At 38.2% G+C, this 20,879-nt stretch overlaps 1 protein-coding gene across 5 annotated transcripts in view; it reads right to left on the reverse strand.

The window, feature by feature from the left end:
• The window catches only part of GLRA2 (glycine receptor alpha 2), a 129,204-nt gene extending 109,664 nt beyond the window's left edge, over positions 1–19,540 (reverse strand). For 2 of the 5 annotated variants that reach the window (XM_072029206.1, XM_021269301.4), the window contains exons 1-2: positions 18,910–19,540; positions 16,532–16,665 (exon numbers count right to left, since the gene is read on the reverse strand). In XM_072029206.1, the coding sequence (XP_071885307.1) occupies positions 16,532–16,561 (30 nt within the window). In that variant the 5' untranslated portion in view covers positions 16,562–16,665; positions 18,910–19,540. The remainder of the gene's footprint in view (positions 1–16,531; positions 16,666–18,909) is intronic. The other 3 variants (XM_021269300.4, XM_005015173.6, XM_005015174.6) reach the window with 3 other exon arrangements.
• Positions 19,541–20,879: the final 1,339 nt, after the last annotated feature.

The raw sequence follows: 20,879 nt of genomic DNA on the forward strand, positions 1-20,879 counted from the left end.
CTTATCTAATAGCTCATTTAAAATGAAAGCAGTAAAATTCTATGAAGTAAAGCCAAGATTTGTGAACATAATCTAAATTTTTTTCAAAGGTAAAGAACACATTTATTTTGATTTTATTGCCTAAAATCTCAAAAGAGTTGATATAACCTCTACAAATTTAAGCCAAATATACTTTATAATAAAATCTTTTTCACTGCCTATTTTTGTCACCTAGAATGAACAAGCAAGCAGTCCAGGTGCCTTTCAGGTACATTTGAGATTGTCAAAGTCATTTTTAAGTCATGAGAAAAATGCCTGTTTCATGAAAGTACTCAGGCCAAAAAATAACCCCCAGGTAGCGAATGTACAAATACACCAGAAAGAAGGTGTCTGGTATTCTGACAAGCAAACAAGATATCATTATTGTTCCCTGCAACTCCCTTCCCCTGCTTCCCTGTACGGTGTGTTGCTCTTGCCAGCTGATGTGACTCTCCAATAGACTGTCTTCTTAATAAGACCTGACATTGTAATATGCCGTACCCCTCCTGTGACTTCAGGGCACTTAATGCTCACAGAAAGTCCTCAATACTCATCTGCAAGAAACCCTGAGTACATTGAATATCCACCTATATTTGCTTTGATATATAGCTTCACACCTCCTGTACCAAAGGTGCACTACTGTGACCTTGCCACCATCTGGTTGGAGAGTGAATCCTTTCCTTGTCATCTGCCAGAGTAGGCAAATCTATCTCACAGTTTGAAGGAGTACCACTGTTGACTGGTGAGTGCTGAAAGCTGTAAGCTGAGACCAGTCCAACTGCTAACTGCACCTTTTGATTAATATTCTCAAATTTGGTTAACACATGACCCCAAAGCTTTCTTCATTTGGCAGGTTCATGAAAGACTTACTTGTACTCTTTCACTGGACATCATTCTAACCACAACTAACCATATCTGTATTATCACGTCCACTTCGACTCTGTGTATTTGGTACATTGTTTCTAGGCTGCACCTGGCAGCCTTTTGCTCTTCAAATTAATTTCAACCTCATTGCTAAAATGTCTATGTTAGGAAAATTATAATCATACTGCATTTGGCAAATGCATTAAACACAGCACAGACAGCCAGTCAAAAGAGGTGATTTTCTCACTACATTTAGTGTTGGCCCAGCCTCAGCTTGAATATTGTGTGCTCTGCAATACAAAAAGTTCTGGACTCCACAACACAGAAAGGCTGCTGAGGTCCTTGAAAGCATCCAGAGGAGGATACTACAGCTGGCGGCAGGGCTGGAAGGCATGTGCTGTGAGGGGAGGCTGAGGACACTTGGGCTGCCCAGCCTGGAGGAGAGGAGGCCCAGAGGCAACCTCACTGCTCTCCACAGCCTCCTGAGGAGGGGAAACGCAGGGGGAGACGCCGGCCTCCGCTCCTGGAGCCCGATGGCCGGGCACGGGCACGGCACAGAGCTGCGCTGAGGAGTTCAGGCTGGGCATTAGGAAAGGTTTCTTTGCCATGTGAGGGTGCCCACACACTGCAACAGGCTTCCTGGGGAGCTGGGTGCTGCCCCGTGCCTGTCAGTGCTCAAGGCACGTTTGGACAATGCCTTTGGTAATGTGCTGGTCAGCATTGATCACTCAGGCAGCTGGACTGGTGGTCTTTGGTGGTCCCTTACAACAGAACTATTCTATTCTAGTCTAATCTAACCTATATAAAAGATTTAAAACAATGCCTGCACAATTGTCAGTTTTGTAAGGTAAACTAAAATATAGTTCACATACACAGAGACATACGGGTACACATACAGAGAACTCTGGGCAAAGCAGAGAGGTGTGGAAGCAAAATTAGAGACGATGAACCAGAATTCTCTCATGGAATTAAAGTGAAAATTTCAGCAATCTATTAAGAATCTTAAGTCCAAATCTTCCACCTTTTTGTTTAAACAGTATTTTTTGGTCAACCTTCTGATTTTGGCACATGTGCCAATGGAACAAGTGCTTTGCCATTATCCTGGATAATCTATTTAATTCTGTATATCAGTGAGAAAGCTGAACTGAACTGCCTTACTCCTCATACCATAGAGAGCAGGATAAGGATGAGGACTGTTTGAAAAGATTAAAATCAATCCCTTCTGAATGTAAGGATAAAGCAGGGATCCAGAACCAGGACCATAAGGCAAAGTGAGGGGACAGTGATCGCACTAGGGACCGGGTGTCCCCTCATCAGTGGCGTGGGGATTTCACATCCAAGCTTAAATGAGGGAGGAGAGTGAAATGTGATTGAGGACGTACATGCTGACCTGAGCACTGCTAATACAGATACCATAACAGTAGGGTAGAGTAGCAAGAATTCTGAATGTAGTTTTTTAAGTTGCCAGTTCCGGAAACAGGCGGGGTTTTAGCAACCATTTCTCCTCCACCAAACCGAACCGCCTCCAACATCCAGCACAGTCCTCATGAGACCAAAAACAGCCAACTCCCATGGAGGGCTCTGCTTCTGCAGCTGCAGTACTACATGTATCTGAATTACCACTTCAAGAGCTTCACAACACATCTCTTCATGGCCCTGCAGGCACATCCTTGTACGTCAGGCAGCAACACCGAACTACTGCTGGGACACCACAGCTTGCCATGGTCATCAGGCAGGAGCAAGTTATTTATCCTTCAAGCTTCCTCCCTCTGCAGAGTGAAGCAGGCAAGGTAAGGACTGGAAAAGTGTTATCAAATGTGTCTCAGCCTGTCCTGTGGCCAGGGACCATGGATACATGACCAAGGAAAGAAAGGGGGCTTTGATGCATTGGAAAAATTCCCCTGAGGCACAGGGGTCTTGAAACTACTCCAGAAGCAGATCAGTTTGTACACTTGTTTTCAATGTTCTGCCTAAACATGTAGTCCAACCCCTGGTGAGAAAAAGCTCATGATTTAAGAAGTTTACTTAGGTTTCTGTTAAGAAAGCAGGAACCACACCACAAGTGGTCTTTATTTCAAGTACATAGGTGAGCCTCCTTCTCCCTTTCCCTTTTCTTTTGCCTTTAGGCAAAACCAACATTTTCCCCCACCTTCCCTCCATCATCTCATTTGTGTCTTAACAGCAAAGGAAATATATCAGTCATAAGAAGCAAAACTAATAACACCAGGACAACATAATCACCCTAAGGCTTGAAAATTGAGGTGATGTTTATTGTTGGGAAGTGATGCTTTTTCACTAAGGACATTATTTTTCTATAGGATTTCTGTGGGGCACATCAACCTAACTCCCTAAGTATAATCATGCCAAGAAAACAAATTAGTCCTTTTTCTTTAGATGTGTTCACCACAATCCAACATTGCACAGAAATTATTATGCTTACATCAATTTTATTATTCATTGATGGCAATTGTATCTATTAAACAAATGAATAAAATAAAAAAGGAACCTCATGAGGAACCTCTCAGGAACCTCTGCAATACAGCAATTGTATGGTACTTTGCCCTGATGCAATTTACTGTGGGAAAAAATAATAAAATAAAATAAAAACAAAATTATTGTTCTGCTTCATCAAGCTAAAACCAACATACTCTGAAAGTTCATCTGTCATATATAATAACTTAGCTTGCTGAGAATGCCATGTCTCCTGGTGGGAATGTAGCAACAGTTTTGTGTGCTTACTCTTGCATCTGAATACAGAATTGTATTCTGTGAAGTCAATATACATGTACATTTATGAACAACAGGATAAGGCCAAGAGCTACAAAGACACTGAGAGATTCAGAGCCAAATCTGCAGACAAATTTAGGTGCCTAAAGCCTCTAGGAATCTCATGCCCATGGATATTATTGAGCCCAAATACTACCAAGTAGTTAAAGAATATATTTGAGCAATGCCACTTACTGCAATGGTATATGTAGAGTGAAGGACATACAGAATGCTCTGCCCAAAGTAGGTAACACTAAACAGAACCAGCACGAAAGCATTACAGTTAAAGGAATGCCTTAAGTACATTTTTTCCCTAGTTTTCGTGTCGCTGCCTATTTCCAGAAGTACACATGTAGGTGCACACACACACATATAAATATACAAAATGGCATCAAGACAACTCTTCTTCTACATCAAAATTTAAGCTGCTTCCTTCATTTGTTTAACTTCAGAAAACATTTGAGCAAAAATGCAGCCTTACAACATTACCTAGATATAAAAAGGGCACGTCACATTCCAAAATTGAAAGCTTTTCTTCAGTAAAATACCACTGGAGACTTACAAGACAAATACTCCAGTGATTGTCAGATTCAGGTGATTACAGAATGAGTCAAAGAAATAAAAGGTCTCTGAGGTAAGTAGAGCTAAAGCCATCCATATATGCATTGACATAGTCTGAGGTCAAACAGTAAGCAATCAATTTTTGAAGTGGTATGTGAGTTTTCAGCTGTGGGACTATTGCTGAATGTAACAGAAGTCATGCTGCTAAAATCCCATCAGAACATCACAGGAGGAAAATCCCTGCTAAGATGCACTTTTTGTGCCTTAAAGTGCCTGTGAAAATTGTTGGATTGGCATGCCTTACACTGAAGGAACGCCTCTGTCCTCAGACCCAGTGCTGGAACAGGAAGGTGAGTCTCATGCTACAAAACCTCTTCAGCTCTGCATTTGGCATTACAGGATAGTCCATATGACGTGTTCATTCTTCCCTGCCTCTTTCTGCTAAGGCTGATAACAGAAACATGTATTACTGTCAGCTTTGGGGTGCAGTGGGATATTTCCATGCAGGTTATCTAACAGACACCACACAAGAACAATTTTCAGGCACTATTTCATTTCACTCCCCAAACCAGGAGCTCAGAAGTGAAAAGCCCTTTAAACAGTTGACATGCTCCTGATATACCCAGCTAACCTGAGCTAGTCTACAAAGAGTATGTAGCAATAACAGACACAATGGATCACATAAAGGCATTGGAGCTGACTTTCACATAGGCAGTTTGAGGGCTGCTACCAGTGCAGTCATGGCAGGTTGGAATTCACTGGAGGCCAGTAACCTCAGGCATTATAGCTCCTGCTGAGCTCTGTATCATCTCTATGTGGCACAAAGCACCTCTGAGCAAATTACTTGAAAGCTAACTGAGATATTTCTACACAAGCCTGTCACACTTGTGACTGAGTGCAGCCAGGCCCAAAGCTAAAATCTTGCATGTGCAAATGAGTCTGTGGAAACAAATTTAAAGAAAGAAAAAAAAAAAAAAAAAAAAAAAAAAAAAAAAAAAAAGTGAATAAGAAATCTTTGATCCAAAAATTTCCTAATGGAACTAGAAACCTGCACTTCAAAGGTACTTTAGTACGTATGTCAACTTTGAAAATATTCAAATAAATGCTTTAATTCTTCATATGTCCATTTTTTTATATATATATATATTTTTTCTCTGAACTCTCCTCTCTTTTCTCATGTCTTTTCATTCTGAAGAGTGACCAGCACCTTACTACAAGGCATTTACATCTGAAGTCTTTGTTCCTCCAGTGCAAGGGAGAAATGGGTACTTTCTGGTGAAATTGAATTGTTAGCTTTTCTTATGGGATGAAAACATCCAGGCACCTACTTGTTTTTTTGTTTGTTTTGTTTTTTATCACCAAGTAATTTTCACTGACATGAGCAAATGGAAAGCAGAGCCACTCAGCCTCACTGGGAGCATGTAGCAGAGATGCTCCTTGCACCTGGTTCTGAGAAACTGCTTGCTTGCTCTACATTAATGAAGACAGAGCCCTTTGCTGCTGATCAGCATGTGAACTGCCTAATGTGTTCAGAGGCCTGGGACACACCTTAATGTGGTTAAATAAAATATGGTATTACATCTCTAGTCATGAAATCTGCATTCCTGCATACGGTCAGTCAAACTACTCTTGGGTAATCTTATTTTTAATAATATTTTACAAATTCACTGTAGCCAACTCATCCAAGAGACCACACGGAAACACAAGATAAAAAATATGCACTGAGAGAAGAAGGCAGGAGGAAAGTTCTGCTTAATGAAAAAAAAAAAAAAAAAGAAAAAAAAGTAATAATAATAATACAGAAATTCTGTTAACCCAGTCTAGGCTTTTATTTTCAGTTAGAATTAACTGCTTTATGTTCTGCTACTCGCCTCAAAACATTTATTAATAATAATAAATGATGTTTTATTCCTTTTTCTCTAAATATTTCTTCCTTTGTTCCTTCTCTGTGATTCTGATCTTGTACCACAGAAATTGATGGAAGCTTAGTTATATGTGTCAATAGGTATGGTCTCAAATATAGAACTTAGTCAATATCACTGTCTGTATTCAGAGAGGTCTCAGAATATATTTTAACTCCCTTTTTATTCTTCTGAGCCTTGGACATTTACCTTATTTCATAATTCTGCCAGCTTTTATTTTAACATCTCCCTAATGCTCCTTGCTTTACTGTCAGAAGGCATATGCAGGAGTTCAAGAAAAAGAGCAGTTTGGTTGACTAACATTACTGACCAGACATTGATTTATTGTCGCTAGGGAATTACGCACCAAATGATGTATGGGACACAGATGAACAACGGGATTTAGACAAATGGGATGGCTCAGGCATAGGGACAAATGACAACAGAAAAGGTCAGGAACTGATATAGATGGCAATCTGCAACTGGTCACAGACAAAACCACATATATTCACCACACCTAGAACTAACATTTTTCTTTCTGTTTTTAAACATTTCAGCTGTTGGGAACTCCCGTTTTTGACCTCCTTATAGTTCCACTCATTTCCATACAATCTATACAGAATATTACTCTGAAATTAATTCCTCCCTCCTGACCCATCAGCTGTTCTGTTGTACCTTTAGCTCAGTCTCCTGTACCCTCTCTTTACAAATCCTGTATCTCTCTGAGAACCTGTTATGTTGTCTCCCACATGCTGAATAGCAAAAAAAGGATCTGCAAGACTTCCTTTAAGCCCCCTCTACTCTGCCCTTGTGAGGCCCTACCTGGAGTACTACATGCAGGTTTGGGGCTCTCAGCACAAGAAAGATGTAGACATGTTAGGAGTCCAGAGGAGGGCCACAAAATGATCAGTGTTGAGCACCTCTCCTATGAGGAAAGGCTGAGGGAGCTGGGGCTGTTCCGCCTGGAGAAGGGAAGACTCTAGGGAAACCCCACTGTGTCCTTTCAATACCTAAAGTTGTGTCATAAAAAAGACAGAGAGGGACTCTTCACTTGGGTAGATAATGACAGGACAAGGGCGAATGCTCTTAAACTAAAAGAGGATAGGTTTAGATTAGACTTTATGAAGAAATTCTTCACACAGAGGGTGGTGAGGCACAGGAACAGGTTGCCAAGAGAAGTTGTGGCTGCCTCATCTCTGGAGGTGTTCAAGGCCAGATTGGGTGGGGCCTTGGCCAACTTGATCTAGTGGGTAATGTCACTGCCTATGGCAAGGGTGTTAGAACTAAGTGGTCTTTAAGGTCCCTTCCAACCCAATCTCTTCTATAATTCTATGAAGGCACTTCTTGGATGTCTTTAACCAGCAATTTTTCAGTCATCGAGGAACTCTGTATATAAAATGGCTGGAAGAATAGAAGTGGAAATGAGAAGTCTTCGCCTGCCTAGAAAACAAGCATCATTTAAACTGGCTGGCTTACTTTTTTTTTATCAATGCCAAATCATCTGGAGTAAGGAAATGATAAGCTCTACTATGCAGGATGCTCACTGCATCACTGAGAGGACCATCACATGGTTTAAGAGGCTCAAAGCTCTGCTAACATAAAGTTCATTGTAGGGTCAAAGTACAATCTTTTTACAGTTTCTACAACCAATATCCATGTTAAGTAGGAGTCTATTATAAAGTTGTCCACATGAGACCATATTCACACTGAGGAGTTTATTGTATTGGCCTATATGGAGTCTGTCCCTGTTTCCAATTTTGATGAGTCTACAAAGTTTTTCTTACACAGGAAAAAATAAATAAATTAAATATGTGTGTGTGTGTGTGAACTTAAAAACTGTTTTTAACAGATTGTTCAGGCTTTACCCCATGCAAAGCCCACTTCAGAAGTGTGAAAAAAATAAAAAATAAAGTAAAATAAAATAAAGTAAAGTAAAATAAAGTAAAATAAAATAAAGTAAAATAAAATAAAATAAAATAAAATAAAATAAAATAAAATAAAATAAAATAAAATAAATAAAATAAAATAAAATAAAATAAAATAAAATAAAATAAAATAAAATAAAATAAAATAAAATAAAATAAAATAAAATAAAATAAAATAAAATAAAATAGTATTTTCAGGGATAAGGAGACAAAGAACTGTAAAGTCATTCTCAGTATTATGGAGCCAAATGGCTGCAAAATTCTCCCAGATTATTATTTTTAGGATGGCTCCTATAACCAGACTGGCCAAAGGTTTTTAATACCGCAGACTTCTCCATCTGATAGGACATCACAGTCTGCAAAGGACAATTGTTGCAGTCTGAAGTTCTTATGTGGAGTGGCCACATGTGCATTTTGGTTTGTGCATGAATTTATGCATAGGCAACAGGCTATATTCACATCCTGACAGAAAGCAGTTTTCACATCCTTTGTTGGTTTGGTCTAATTCATGTAATTTGCATGCATCTTTTCAACAGAGTGAGATATTGCTTTACATTTCAGTGTGAGAGGTTATAGCAGCACTCCTGCCAAAATGTTGTTATTATTTTATTTATTATTTAGGACTTATTCTTCATTAAACAAACCAAACAGCACAAGAAGAGGCAGCAGTCCTGATAAAACAGTTTTATAACCTAAGATGAGACATGAAGACAACACACATCAGGAATGTAGTCATTAGAGACAGCCTAACATAACAAATGTTGATCTGGCAAATTTTAATCTTAGGTTTAATCTTAGGTCCTAATTATGTTGGTTTAAGGAAAGCATTTGGCCTCTTCTCTGCTGTATTTCCTTAAGTACAAAAACAAAGGAGATAACATAGACAGGTTCTTGGGACAGAATAACTTTATCAGTTGAATATCTGTCACTATTCTTCAAGGGAAAGTGCCCACAACTCATCTAGTCTTGGATTCACCCAGTTTCTTCCATGCATTCCTGAGCTTTGGAGAGATAGAAACACAAATGTAGGGATATTAGCTTTCAGAGGAGAGCATCATAACACTACTGTTCTTCCCTGGACAGGCCACTGTTAGCTGTAACCAACAAAATCTTAGTCCTGAAACAGGTAGAAGCAGATGCAATTCTGCTGCATTGGTGGTATTTCCTCAGTAAGGTTTAGGTATTTCATTCAGTATCCACAGTTCAAATCATTACTCTGCAACATATAAAAGCTTTGAAAGAGCAAACACAAATTTCAGTCCTTCCTTTTAAAACACAGTCAGCTATGCAGCTAATAACAAGACATTGGGAAATACCATGCAGAAGGAGTTATTTCTAGGATCTTCTGTGCATACCTCAGATTGAAGGGATGAAAACTTGCACCTCCTAAGCTACAAGTCTATGGGTTTCTTGGGACTGGGGAGGGAAATCTCTCACTGTCACCTCATATTGATAATGGATAGGATTAGTGCAGCTATGGTCACTTTTTAAAATAGCTAATAGGTGCAGATGGTGTTCTGAACTCACCTTATTGTGCAGCAAAGCACTTAGGATAAAATATTTGGAGAAAGAGAGAAACTGGATTCATAAAAATTTGTATCTTAGCTGTCAGAGTAATTATTGGGAAGAGTGAGAGAAGTGTTGGTTTCCAATTCCTGTCCTTACAACTTTTTCTGTAACAGGTACTTCAACAGACCACAGCATGAGATGGTTACAACAGTCACGTCTGTGCACTGTATCAAAATGGTCAAGACTCTTAGACAACCAGCTACAAGGTTAAAAAGCCATGTTCCCCTCACATTTTCTCCCTGGACTAACTGAGTACTTGGTGATCTCTCATGCTTTCTAGAATTGTAACTTTTATGTTTCTCTATGCTTTCATTTTAACCATGGATTTTGTCTAAATGAGATCGGCAGATAACTATTTATGCCAGACATTGCATGCTCTTCATTTGAAAGCTGGGTCAGACCCGGTACCACCTTGTCTGCATCATTTAGAGGGCTCTTCTCTGCAGACCATTAAAATCACTCATTTCTGTGAAAGACTGTGAAATGCATATTTGGAAGCTGAAGTATCAAACACATTTTCTGATGACTTAATCAGAGATTTATATTCATATTGGAGGGTGGGGAAGATTAAAATAATGAATTTGCCTAATAAATCTGCATATTTCTGCTTTATGTGTACATATTCCTAGTTACCGTATCACTGTGTGGAATAGATTTTGCAGTTTACAAATGTTATATTTATAGTAAATCAAGTGTATATGTTTTATATATTCTATATATAAACTGAATGTTATTTAAGACAGACGAAACATAACAAGACACTTAATTACTGACCCCAAGGCATTGGCTTCAACTACATAAGATATTTAAATCTAAGCCCGACACTGGAAATAATGAAAATAACACAATTAAATTAGAACATGGTGAGAACAATAGTGTCTCCTGTTTTGATATCAAAAGGCTTTGGATCTGCTTTAACATTTGTTTATCATAAATCCCCTTGGCAGTTTATGCAGCAGCAGACCAATATTCCATGACTACTGCCAAATCCATTGATACCTCTTAATTAAATCACTGGTACTGAAAAAAAGCAACACACCAACACAACATGAATGACCATGGATACCTTTCAAATGTAAGAGACCAGGAACAGATCCCTAGCCTGGAGGTCAAGCAACATTGTGTTTACACTGCTGCAACCTCACAGCCTTTCTGACTTGTTATGGAGGGAAGGAAGCTATTTGGAGGAAGCTCAGAAAGAGATTCAGGGAATGAGCAAACACATAAGCTGTGTAGGTAGTCAGGGAGTCTACCTGAGCTTGCTGTCTGGCCCCACTTGTCTAGTAGGCTTGACATAACCTAACTAGCTATAAAATTCCCATAGCCTGCTGATGTTCTGGGCAAGAACATGAAACTAAAAGAGATGGGGAGAAGGACAACTTCCATAGCCCTCTTTCCAAGGATTTATAAAAGAAACACAATTGAAAGGTTTCTCACATAATTGCAGTGGAAAGGTTTCTGCATGAAAACATGTATATCTAGAGCAGTGACAGAACATCAGTTTCTTAGCTGCATTTCTACAGTTGAAGAAATAAAACAAACAAACAGAAATAATCAACCAATCAACCAACTAAAAACAAAACCAAAACAACCCCCCAAAAACAAACAAAACAAAACAAAAACAAACAAACAAAAACACAACACACCAATATTCTGTGGATAGGATATCCTCATATAGTATCTCACATAGCATCTACCTTTACACCTTTACAGTGAGAGGCCTGTTTCAAAGATAAAAGTAAATCATAAGCATACCTCCCTAATAACAGATATGCACACATCTCAAGAAACCTGTGTTTAAGGAGTGTAGCAGCCTGGCTGCTTCCAAAAACTGGCCATGTGTCTTCCCTCTGCCTATAATAAAACTTCTGCATATGTCCTACCATGTGCATCAGTAGGGTGCACTTCCTTCCTCTCTGATGTCATGCCTGATTCTGATTTGAGCTTCTACTGGATGTGGCCTTTTGAGCCTCAACTCTATAGAAAGTAGCCCAATGTAGAATACTCACTGCATCTGATGCTATGGGCAGTGGTTGTTACCAACTAAAGTCTGGCATTGGGAAGGTTGTTAACTACTGGAGAACAAACCATGCCAGCTCTGTGTCTATGTCATGTATATGTTTCAGCCTATTAATATATTTATAGGTTATTTTTCCAAAAGGTATTTATTGTGAAGCATATGTTTAGATTAAGGTAAATACCATCAGACAGTGCCTCATCTTAGCATGTACATAGAAGCTGCTTTTATGTATTACTCCTGATGTCATTCATTTCACCCTTAAATGTCATTCAGTGGTTTCTATTCATGCTTTTTTAAATATTTTATTGTTGGTCAACTTAGGGGCCAAACAAGCAACAGGCTTGAATGCATGGGAAAAACTAACCCTTGGTGCCAAGGAGTTATAGTATTAAAGTGCATAAGCCATTTTCTGTAACAGTTGTCAGGCTAATTTTCAGTAAATGACTTAGTCCATGAGTTTATTATTCAGATGTAAACCCACTGACTCGGCACGAGAATAGCATTACACCACTGTAATCACAGACTAATCTTTTACAGCTATAGTCACTACATGCCCAAACAGCATCCTTCCAATAAGACTTCTGAGTTCAAAAGCAGCAGCTTTTCAGCAAGTCGGTTCACACTGCATTGCACCATCCAGTGATGAGGATAATGTTGATGGGCACACTTGCTACACATCTCCATCTAACTCCATAAAAATCAGAATATTCTTCAGAAAAAAAAAAAAAAAAAAAAAAAAAGCAGGAGGAGGACTTAATGGGAAAGAACGCACTGAAAACATAAAATTAAACTCAATATAAAATAAAATTACTCTCATCTTCATTATTAAGATTTTCTGGAGATCTTGGGGACAAATTCCCCATCTCTCTCCAGTGCATGACAGCCATTTAATTCTTAAAGTATTAGACATAAAGGACTTAATAATGACTACAGGTTTTCTCTATCTGATCAGTTCTAGCTTATTTTAGATTTTAAGTGATTTTAGAAGATGAAGGTATTAAAACACATAATTTATTATCTTCTGGAAGTCAATACTTGCCAAGAAATCTTAAATTCAAGCTGATTTTCCATCATCTTTGCATCTCATGTTGTGATTAAGCGGTAGATTGATCCTGTGTACCATGGTATTGCATATAGTATTCTTGAGGAAGCTTGAGGTGAATATATATGAATCTATGATATCACTTTACCATCTCTACTTTCTACCAGCACAAAACTACATTCTTGGCTAGTGCTATAACACAAGTGCCCTGCACTACTTCAGGTTTTGTTGAGGAAAACAAAGTGAACAATGGAGAAAGTACAAGACTTCACTCTGATTTTTGTTGTTGTGGCTTTTTATCATTAAAAGTATATATCATTGATATTAATCACACAAAAAGAACATCCTGCAGGTTCACTTTTTATTATTTTATGTAAGCCACACTTAATTGATGTTATAATTGAAAAAGAAAGCGAATCAAGTCATAGGACTCCAAGTGTATGTTTTCTGTCAACAGAAGGACTCTCAGGAACTTCTGTTAGTATTAGCTTGTAGTCTTCATATTTACATTTAAAAGTATTCCCTTCTGTATCCTTACAGAAATTATTAGGCTATTCAAATTCAATAACAGATAAGTGTGAGATGGAAAAGCATGCATTAAGTATCTGACAAACTGATTAAAGAAAGGCAATTTTGAGAGCATCATTCTGGCACTTCATCTCTGAGAGCACCAGCTCTGGGTGATCATTGGGGCGACAGTTTCTCTAAGTCCCTGGTTGCTCTGTATCTGACCACGGGCTGTGTCAACAAGAACCAGAAATCATTCTTTGTGTTCTCCAATGGTTGTATAAGAGAGAAAGATAGGAAAAGAAAGGATCTTTCACTATGCAGCACTGCTGGGAAGAAAAAGATATAAAAATAAAAATAGAAAGAACTAAGCAGTGATATGTGTTCTTGATGTCTAAACGTTTATATATTCATCTGTTGCTCTCCCAGTATCTTCCTGAATGTTCTAAGTCACAAGAGGCAGTTAGGCAAAAGCAGTAACTAGTGATGAAATGCTTTATCTGGATAAAACACCTTGTTCCAGTAAGCAACATTTTCCTCTCTTTTTAGAATGTGTAGACTTTATTTCACAGAATAATCAAATAGGTTCTGTTTTTTTTCTGTTTTCCAGTAATTCAGACTAGTCATAAAAATACATTTAATTATTCTATAATCAGTGGTATAAGATAAATGGGTTCTACTCAGTTGCCTTTCCAAGAATATCAGACTTTTCTGACATTTTAAAATGCCTGGTGGACTAGGAGAAAGATATATAACTGGTCTAAAGCAGAAAAAGTCAGACAAATGCATGAGTAGTGAACACATTATCTTCATGCAGAATGTCTCTTGCGAGTCACGGGAAATGGATATTAACCCCAGACTATATGCAGAGTCAGATATTTTACCCCTAGTTTAAGCTATTCTTCCCACAGATATCTTTTATGCTTAAAACTTCTTGCCTTAAAATACAAAAAAAAAAAAAAAAAAAAAAAAAAAAGTTATAGCTTGGGTAATCTTTTAATATCTCATACATCAATAGAGTTATGTTACTTAAAATATCAGTATTGTACAACAGAGCATATCACCAAAGAAAAGATAAAAAATACAAAATCTCACACAGGCTAATAAATGTTAGAAACAGAAATAATTTGTATTAAGGTCACAATAAAGATTTTGTACAAAATAAATAAATAAATAAATCTTTATAATACTTAACTATAAGCAAGATAAATTTATTATGACCTCTTTGCAGCTGTGCTCTTATTCTTTATAAGGAAAAAATATTATATAGAACATTAAGTATTTTTTATTATTTAAAAAAAAAAAAAAGACCTGGGCAACTGTAACATAGGTATGCATCGTAATGACTAATAAAAATAGTTACCAGCTGAAAAGGTTTTCACTTGTGCTGTGAAGTTCAAACCCAGGTGACTTAGCTCTCTAGTTCACAAGAAAACCTTTTATACCCCTCACCACTGAGAGCTCAGAGATGTGAAGTTATGAAAAAATGCAGATCTGTTTGTCAGTTCAAACTGCTGCAAAGTACCACACCGCACTAGAAAGTGACATCATGAAAGTATACATGTATGAAATGCCAGACTCTTTGATATTAAACACTCGTAGGTGTCATCAGGCAGCAGCTTCACCTTGAGAACATGAACTATGGGACTTGGAGGAGAAAAGCATTTGTCAAACAGATCAGCATGTACCTTACATTGTGCACACCATACCTGCTCTACCCACTTGAGCATCAAGGGAACAAAGCTGTGGATCTGTCTTCTCCTGCCTTTTTCACAAAATGCTTTTAGATATGTGTTGGGAGAAATAAAGAGCTATATTTTTATTGTCCTATGCATATGACTGCCAGTCTCACTGATTTTACCTGAGCTACGAGAGATGAAGCAGAAGTCTTCTTTTACTGTGCATCCCACAAAAAGGGTAGGAAGAAGTTCTTAACAATCTCAATTTTCTGCCTTTATCTGCATTATGAAATGTCTCTAATATTCATGCAAACACATTACATGAATGTAAAAAGCCAATGTAATATTACTACAAGCCAATGTGGAGCCCAGTTCAGGGTCTCAATAAACATTTTGAAAACTATTCTGAAATTAAAACTTGTCTGACTAAAGTTTTATTAATTTAAAACCTTTGGATCTGAAAGTCAAACTAGAGTCCTCCTCACTGGTAAGCAGTCAAAAAAGACATTTCATTACAAGTCTTGTACTTGGCACATGTGAAAGAGAGAGAAAATGGTCTTTGATCTAAATTTAATTAAACACTTTCCTCATTGACATGTGAGCTTCTTTTTTCCTAACGGTTCATTCGCTGGCTAAGAAATGATTATTTCACTTGTTATCAGTGTTCACAGCACCGCTAACAAAGATCAGTATAGAAAAACGTGCATTTTGGTCAACAAAGCCAATAGATACGAGTGCAAATGTACTTTGGCACCAGATTTGTAGAGGAAATAATTGTTTTATTAATTTTCAAAGTAGAACTACATTCCAAGCTTAGAATTGGCTTAGAAGAGCCTGTTTGGGTGGTATTAAAGAGCTCTCCAAAAATGTTAAATATTTACAATGAAAACTTGTCTCCAGACTCTCTTCATTTGAAGCCAAAAGACATTCTTTGTTCATTTCCACCAGGATTTAAAGGTCTACAGCAAGGAAAACGTGCTCTGATAGCAATGATTGCAAATGAGGCCTCCAGTCCACAGCCTTCTGGAATAGTGGTTGTGATTCTCCTCAACTCAGTCAAAATTTTGGAAGAAAAGGGGGAAGAGGGGGAAGTCATGGAAATTCCCCAAACAGCGTATGTTTTTGCAAGTTTGTATGGATCCTGAAAAACTGATTCTTAAAATTGTTACCCAGATAAATGTTGTGTGCATACCCTGAATTCTACCTCCCTATTCTGGGGAAGAAGATTTTACTTTCTTCAAGTTGAACACAAGCATAGACCATTTTTTTCAGAAAGAAGAAAAAGAAGCCTGCTATAAAGAAGACCACAATTCATCATGGAAATATTGAAGATAGGTTCTTCATGGCTTAAAATTTTCAGGCATCTCAATTGTTTTTAGAGGGGGACCTGGAACCTTATTTACTATGTGGAATAAGTAAGATCCTCAAAAACAACCTCCAGCACCTAAGTATTATTGTCATGTACAGGTAAATTTGAAAAGAGGGTTTTCAAGCTCTGTACCCTTATCACCCACATTGCTCCTCCAGTATTCCATTGGAATGACTGATCTCCATGACAATATCACACTAGAAAGCTGAAGTTATTGAAAAGAGAATAAAAACCCAGACGTAACACCCTTAAAACTACATTTTGACAAAAAGGTAAACAATTAACTTATCAGCAGTCTTAAAAAACTTACCTTTAAAATTTGGTCTGATTCTAGCATCATACCCCGATGTCCTTCCCATCAACTTGTCCAAAAAATCTGAAGGAGACAGGGTCTGTGAGGGGGATTTTCCAGATCTTGAATCATGTTCTTTACAGAAAGTCGTCCTAAATAAATTATTAGCCACCATTAGCTACTATTTAGCTAGTGTTTCATTCAAGTCATGAAGAAATTCTAGCACTAAATAAAATTGTATCAATCCAGTGAATGTAACGATTAATATTTTTATAGAGCAATATAGTCTATTTTTCATCAGAAAACTTTAGTCTAGAAATAAAAATGAGCTTCAGGTAGTATGCATGGACACAACTTGCTCTTCACACACAAAAAAAAACCAACAACCAACCAAACAAAAAAAAACCCTCAGCTTTAGGAAATTTATTAGAGCTTTAAGAGTTTAGAAGATAGATTTTACTATTTGTCTTAATGTATAGAACAGTCACACAGGGACTTTGATATCTATTTCATATCATTGTTTTAATTGTATGTATGCAGTTAAAATGCATATATGTTAACACTGATTTAAGGTGGTCTTAAAATTCCAAACAATAGCTGGCAACACTCACCAAGCAACATTGAAAAATATGTTTGTTTGTTCGTTTGTTTGCTTTTACTGGAAAGGGTATAGATTTATTATTATTTTTTAAATGTTCTTTACAAATGTCACCCAAAGAAGGCTGAAATCATGCTAATGAATGTCTGGATTCTTCCCCAAAAGGGCAAAAAGGTTTCAGTCAGTCACATCTGATATTAGCAGGGTTTTTCTTTAGTTTACTTTACTTTTGTTTTGTTTTGTTTACCAAGGAACATCAAATTATAAAAATGATCAATATCACCAGTTGGTATTTATATGCAAGCTCTTAGAACACATTTCTGTTTTCAGGTTTTAAGAGCAAACTTCTGGTACCATATCATGCATGTGAAACTTTCTGCACATAACATATTACATATTGCAAGCACCTCGGGTATTTCAAAACAAGAGAATTCATGAGTTTCCCCAGGTCATTCAAAGGGGAAAAGAAACTATAATAAAATAGTAATATTTGGTGTGCAGGGGCACAGATTTTATCATAAATAGCATTATCTTGATTCCTAAATGTCATAGTATCTATGTTTCAATAGTATCTATGTTTCAATACAGTCTTTCAGCTATACAAAAAGTAATTCTATCTCTGTCTTCTGAACCATTCACTATATAAATATCTACCCAAAGGGAACCACTCATTTTTTTTGTGCATTTACATGTAAGTATAAATAAAATAGATATATGAGTGAACATCTGAAATTAAAAGCAAATATTAAATCTTTTACCTCTTTATAAAAAAATCAAAACTGTTAAAAAGCAATGATAGTAAATTCTTGAGGTGTGACTCCCTGCTTTTTTCAGGTTCCATATACAGCGGGCAGTTGCTTCTTTTTGCTTTTGTCAGTGACATGGTACAGTTACAACAACTTTAATTTTTTAATACAAAATATATAATATTTCCATCTTAAATCACAGAAATATTCAGTTAAGATAATAAAAACTGGAAGATTAATCTAGTGCACTTATCTGGGATGATCCTACACAAATTACTTCTGTTTTCATTCTGAATCCACTAGTTATAAGTTGTGTTGTGATCTCGTGTATACGAACTCATGAATATAATCATTATTTCATTCTGTCACTGTATATATACATCATTATGCATATAAATACACTTTATACATGTACATATAGATACACAGCTGTGTATATTATAATAATAAATCTCAGCTGAAATGGTGTTTTGGCTAATAAAACTGACCTGTTTGCCTTGTACCGCAAAAAGTCAATACCTAAAGCAAAAGCTTATAAAACATTAAAAAAAAAAAAAAAAAAAAAAAAAAAAAAGCAACAGTCATATGTACTGATACTTTAAGTGAGCATAGCACTGGTCTAACCCAGGGTTTTCCCAAAATCAGAGGGCTGGCTCTCTAATTTCAAATAACCATGTCCCTGACAAAACTGATTCAGTCATTTCCAGAGCTTGAAGAGGAGGGAACCGAAGCAACTTCCTACATAACCTCTGGTGGGAGCAGAGATTAAATTCAGAAGAAAAACTGAAGGAACTGTTTTTTGCTATACTGATAATCAATAACAATGTACATTTTTCAATCAGAGAAATGGAAAATAGATCACCCAAACTTGATTTTTTGGTGTTTGTTACCAAGCAACGAGTCTCTGAGTGTAAAAGGGATAGCCTATATAGAATGAACATGAAATACTCTCAATACAGCAAAACAAACTAGGTTAATGTGACGTAGTTTCTTTATAGTTATGATTTCCATAACCTCTGAAAAATATCATCACATAGAACCATATCACCTACCTGAAGTGGTTTGTCTCTAAGAAAAATGCAAACAAGGTTGTCAAAATTTTCACTAGCTGCCGGTTCATTCCTCCTGCTTTCAGTGGTGATTTTGGAAAATATCCCAGAAACGATTCCAGAGAGATGCAGGGAAAAAGTATGCTGGTGCTGCCTAGATTCCCCAATTCAGCAATAGTTTATTTTTCTTGGCAGTCGGGAAGAGAAGGTCTGGATCTCTACAAACTGGGGGTAAAAAAGAAGTGCCAGTCCTTGGAATCATGGTCAGGTCAAGCCTAGGCTCATCTCCAGCAGCCAACACAAAGGAGACAAAGCATCAGACCTGGTCGCTCCCTCGCCTTGATTTTAGTGGGTGAGGGAGAAAGGGAAAAAAAAAAAAAAAAAAAAAAAAAAAAAAAAAGAGAGAGGAAGAAAAAAAAAAAAAGGAAAAGGAGAGGAAAGAGGAAACCCCACTACCCACAGAGCATCACGCACAGGGGAGCAGCGCTGCGAGCGGTCTGTTGCCGGTGTGTTTTATTCCCCCTTTTTGCTTTGGAAAGTAGTATTTAGGAACGGTGGCGGGGCTAGTGGCTCGGTCTGCTTCTCCCCTCTGCCGGCAGGGAGGGTGGGACGGGTGGAAGGAGGGATGGAGGGACGGAGGGGTGGGTGGGTGGATGAAGGAGGAGGAGGAGGAGGAGGAGGAGGAGGGCGGGGGGCTGCGGGGCACCCCGGCGCCTGTGCCGGAATGAGGCGCTGGGGATTCAGCACTCGGACAGCTCCGCGCCCGCCGCCGCGCATGCGCCTGGCGGCCCTTCGGGTGGGGAGGGGGCGAAGAGGGGTGAGCGCCTTTTGGGGGGTGGGGGGGTGAGGGGGCCGCCATGTCGCGGCACCGCGCCCCCAGGGCTGAGGGTGGGCAGCGGGCAGAGCGGCCCCGGTGGGGTCCCGGAGGGTCCCTGAGGGTGTGGAGGGGGACTGGGCGCTGGGGGGGCGGTGGGGGAGCGTGAAATGCTGCCTTGCCTCGGCTGCCCGCGTGGTTATCGCTGCCTGCAGCCCGCTCACTGCGTCCTGTGCACCGCCCTGAGGGGGAGCCGCGTGCCCCCGCGTCAGCTCAGGTGGTTCCTGCAGGAAAATCCTAAACTTTCCCTGAATCGGAATCAAATCTGCTTAAACGACCTGAAAAGCAATTCATGGAAAATAATTGCAAGCGGTCTTTTCCCCCTAGCCAGCATGCCCAAAATAAATCACTCTTCATTCTCCAGTTGGAGGTCCAGCTGTTTTCTCCCACCAGAAAACCTGTCTGCTTGAACACTGGTTTGTTTCCACAAAATTCACACACACACACACACACACACACATTTCTCATATCTCCAGGCAAAAAAAAAAACAACTACCACTTCATGACAGATAACTTTTACCATGCTTGGAGTCAAAGTCAGAAATGTCTTCTGAACAGTGCTTGCTGTGTTCTCACATTAGCAAGAGATCAAAGCCACTTACCATTCATTAAATGAAACTCGGTTATTGCATTTTGTTTATTTTAGTTTAATACTGTAGGACATGTCTGAAAAAAATATATACCTTGCTAGGTATTCATAGGTTCAAATGGTAGCTAACATAACATCTTATGCAAAAAATAATAATAATAAATAAATAAATAAATAAATAAACAAATAAATAGAAAAAGCAGTACAAACATGCAAATCTAGGTGTAATCCTTATTGCCTTGCCTGCCAAGTCTGTGTGGAAGGTCCAACAGAAGAAAAAAAAAAAAAAAAAAAAAAAGACCACAAAGTTTTCATTTATTATAACTATCAACATTTAATGGTAGATACTGAGTTGATGCTGAATCACTGCACTACGACGTCCTCTAACCTCGTCAGAAGATAGTTCTTCATGCTAACGTGGTATTAAAGAAGAGTTATTTCGCTTACTGCAGTGTCTCATTCTGAGGAATGAAGCTCACAAAGCTACATCTGGAAACAATAAAATAGTTT

The sequence above is a fragment of the Anas platyrhynchos genome, chromosome 1 (genome assembly GCF_047663525.1).
Source record: "Anas platyrhynchos isolate ZD024472 breed Pekin duck chromosome 1, IASCAAS_PekinDuck_T2T, whole genome shotgun sequence".
Lineage (NCBI taxonomy): Eukaryota > Metazoa > Chordata > Aves > Anseriformes > Anatidae > Anas > Anas platyrhynchos.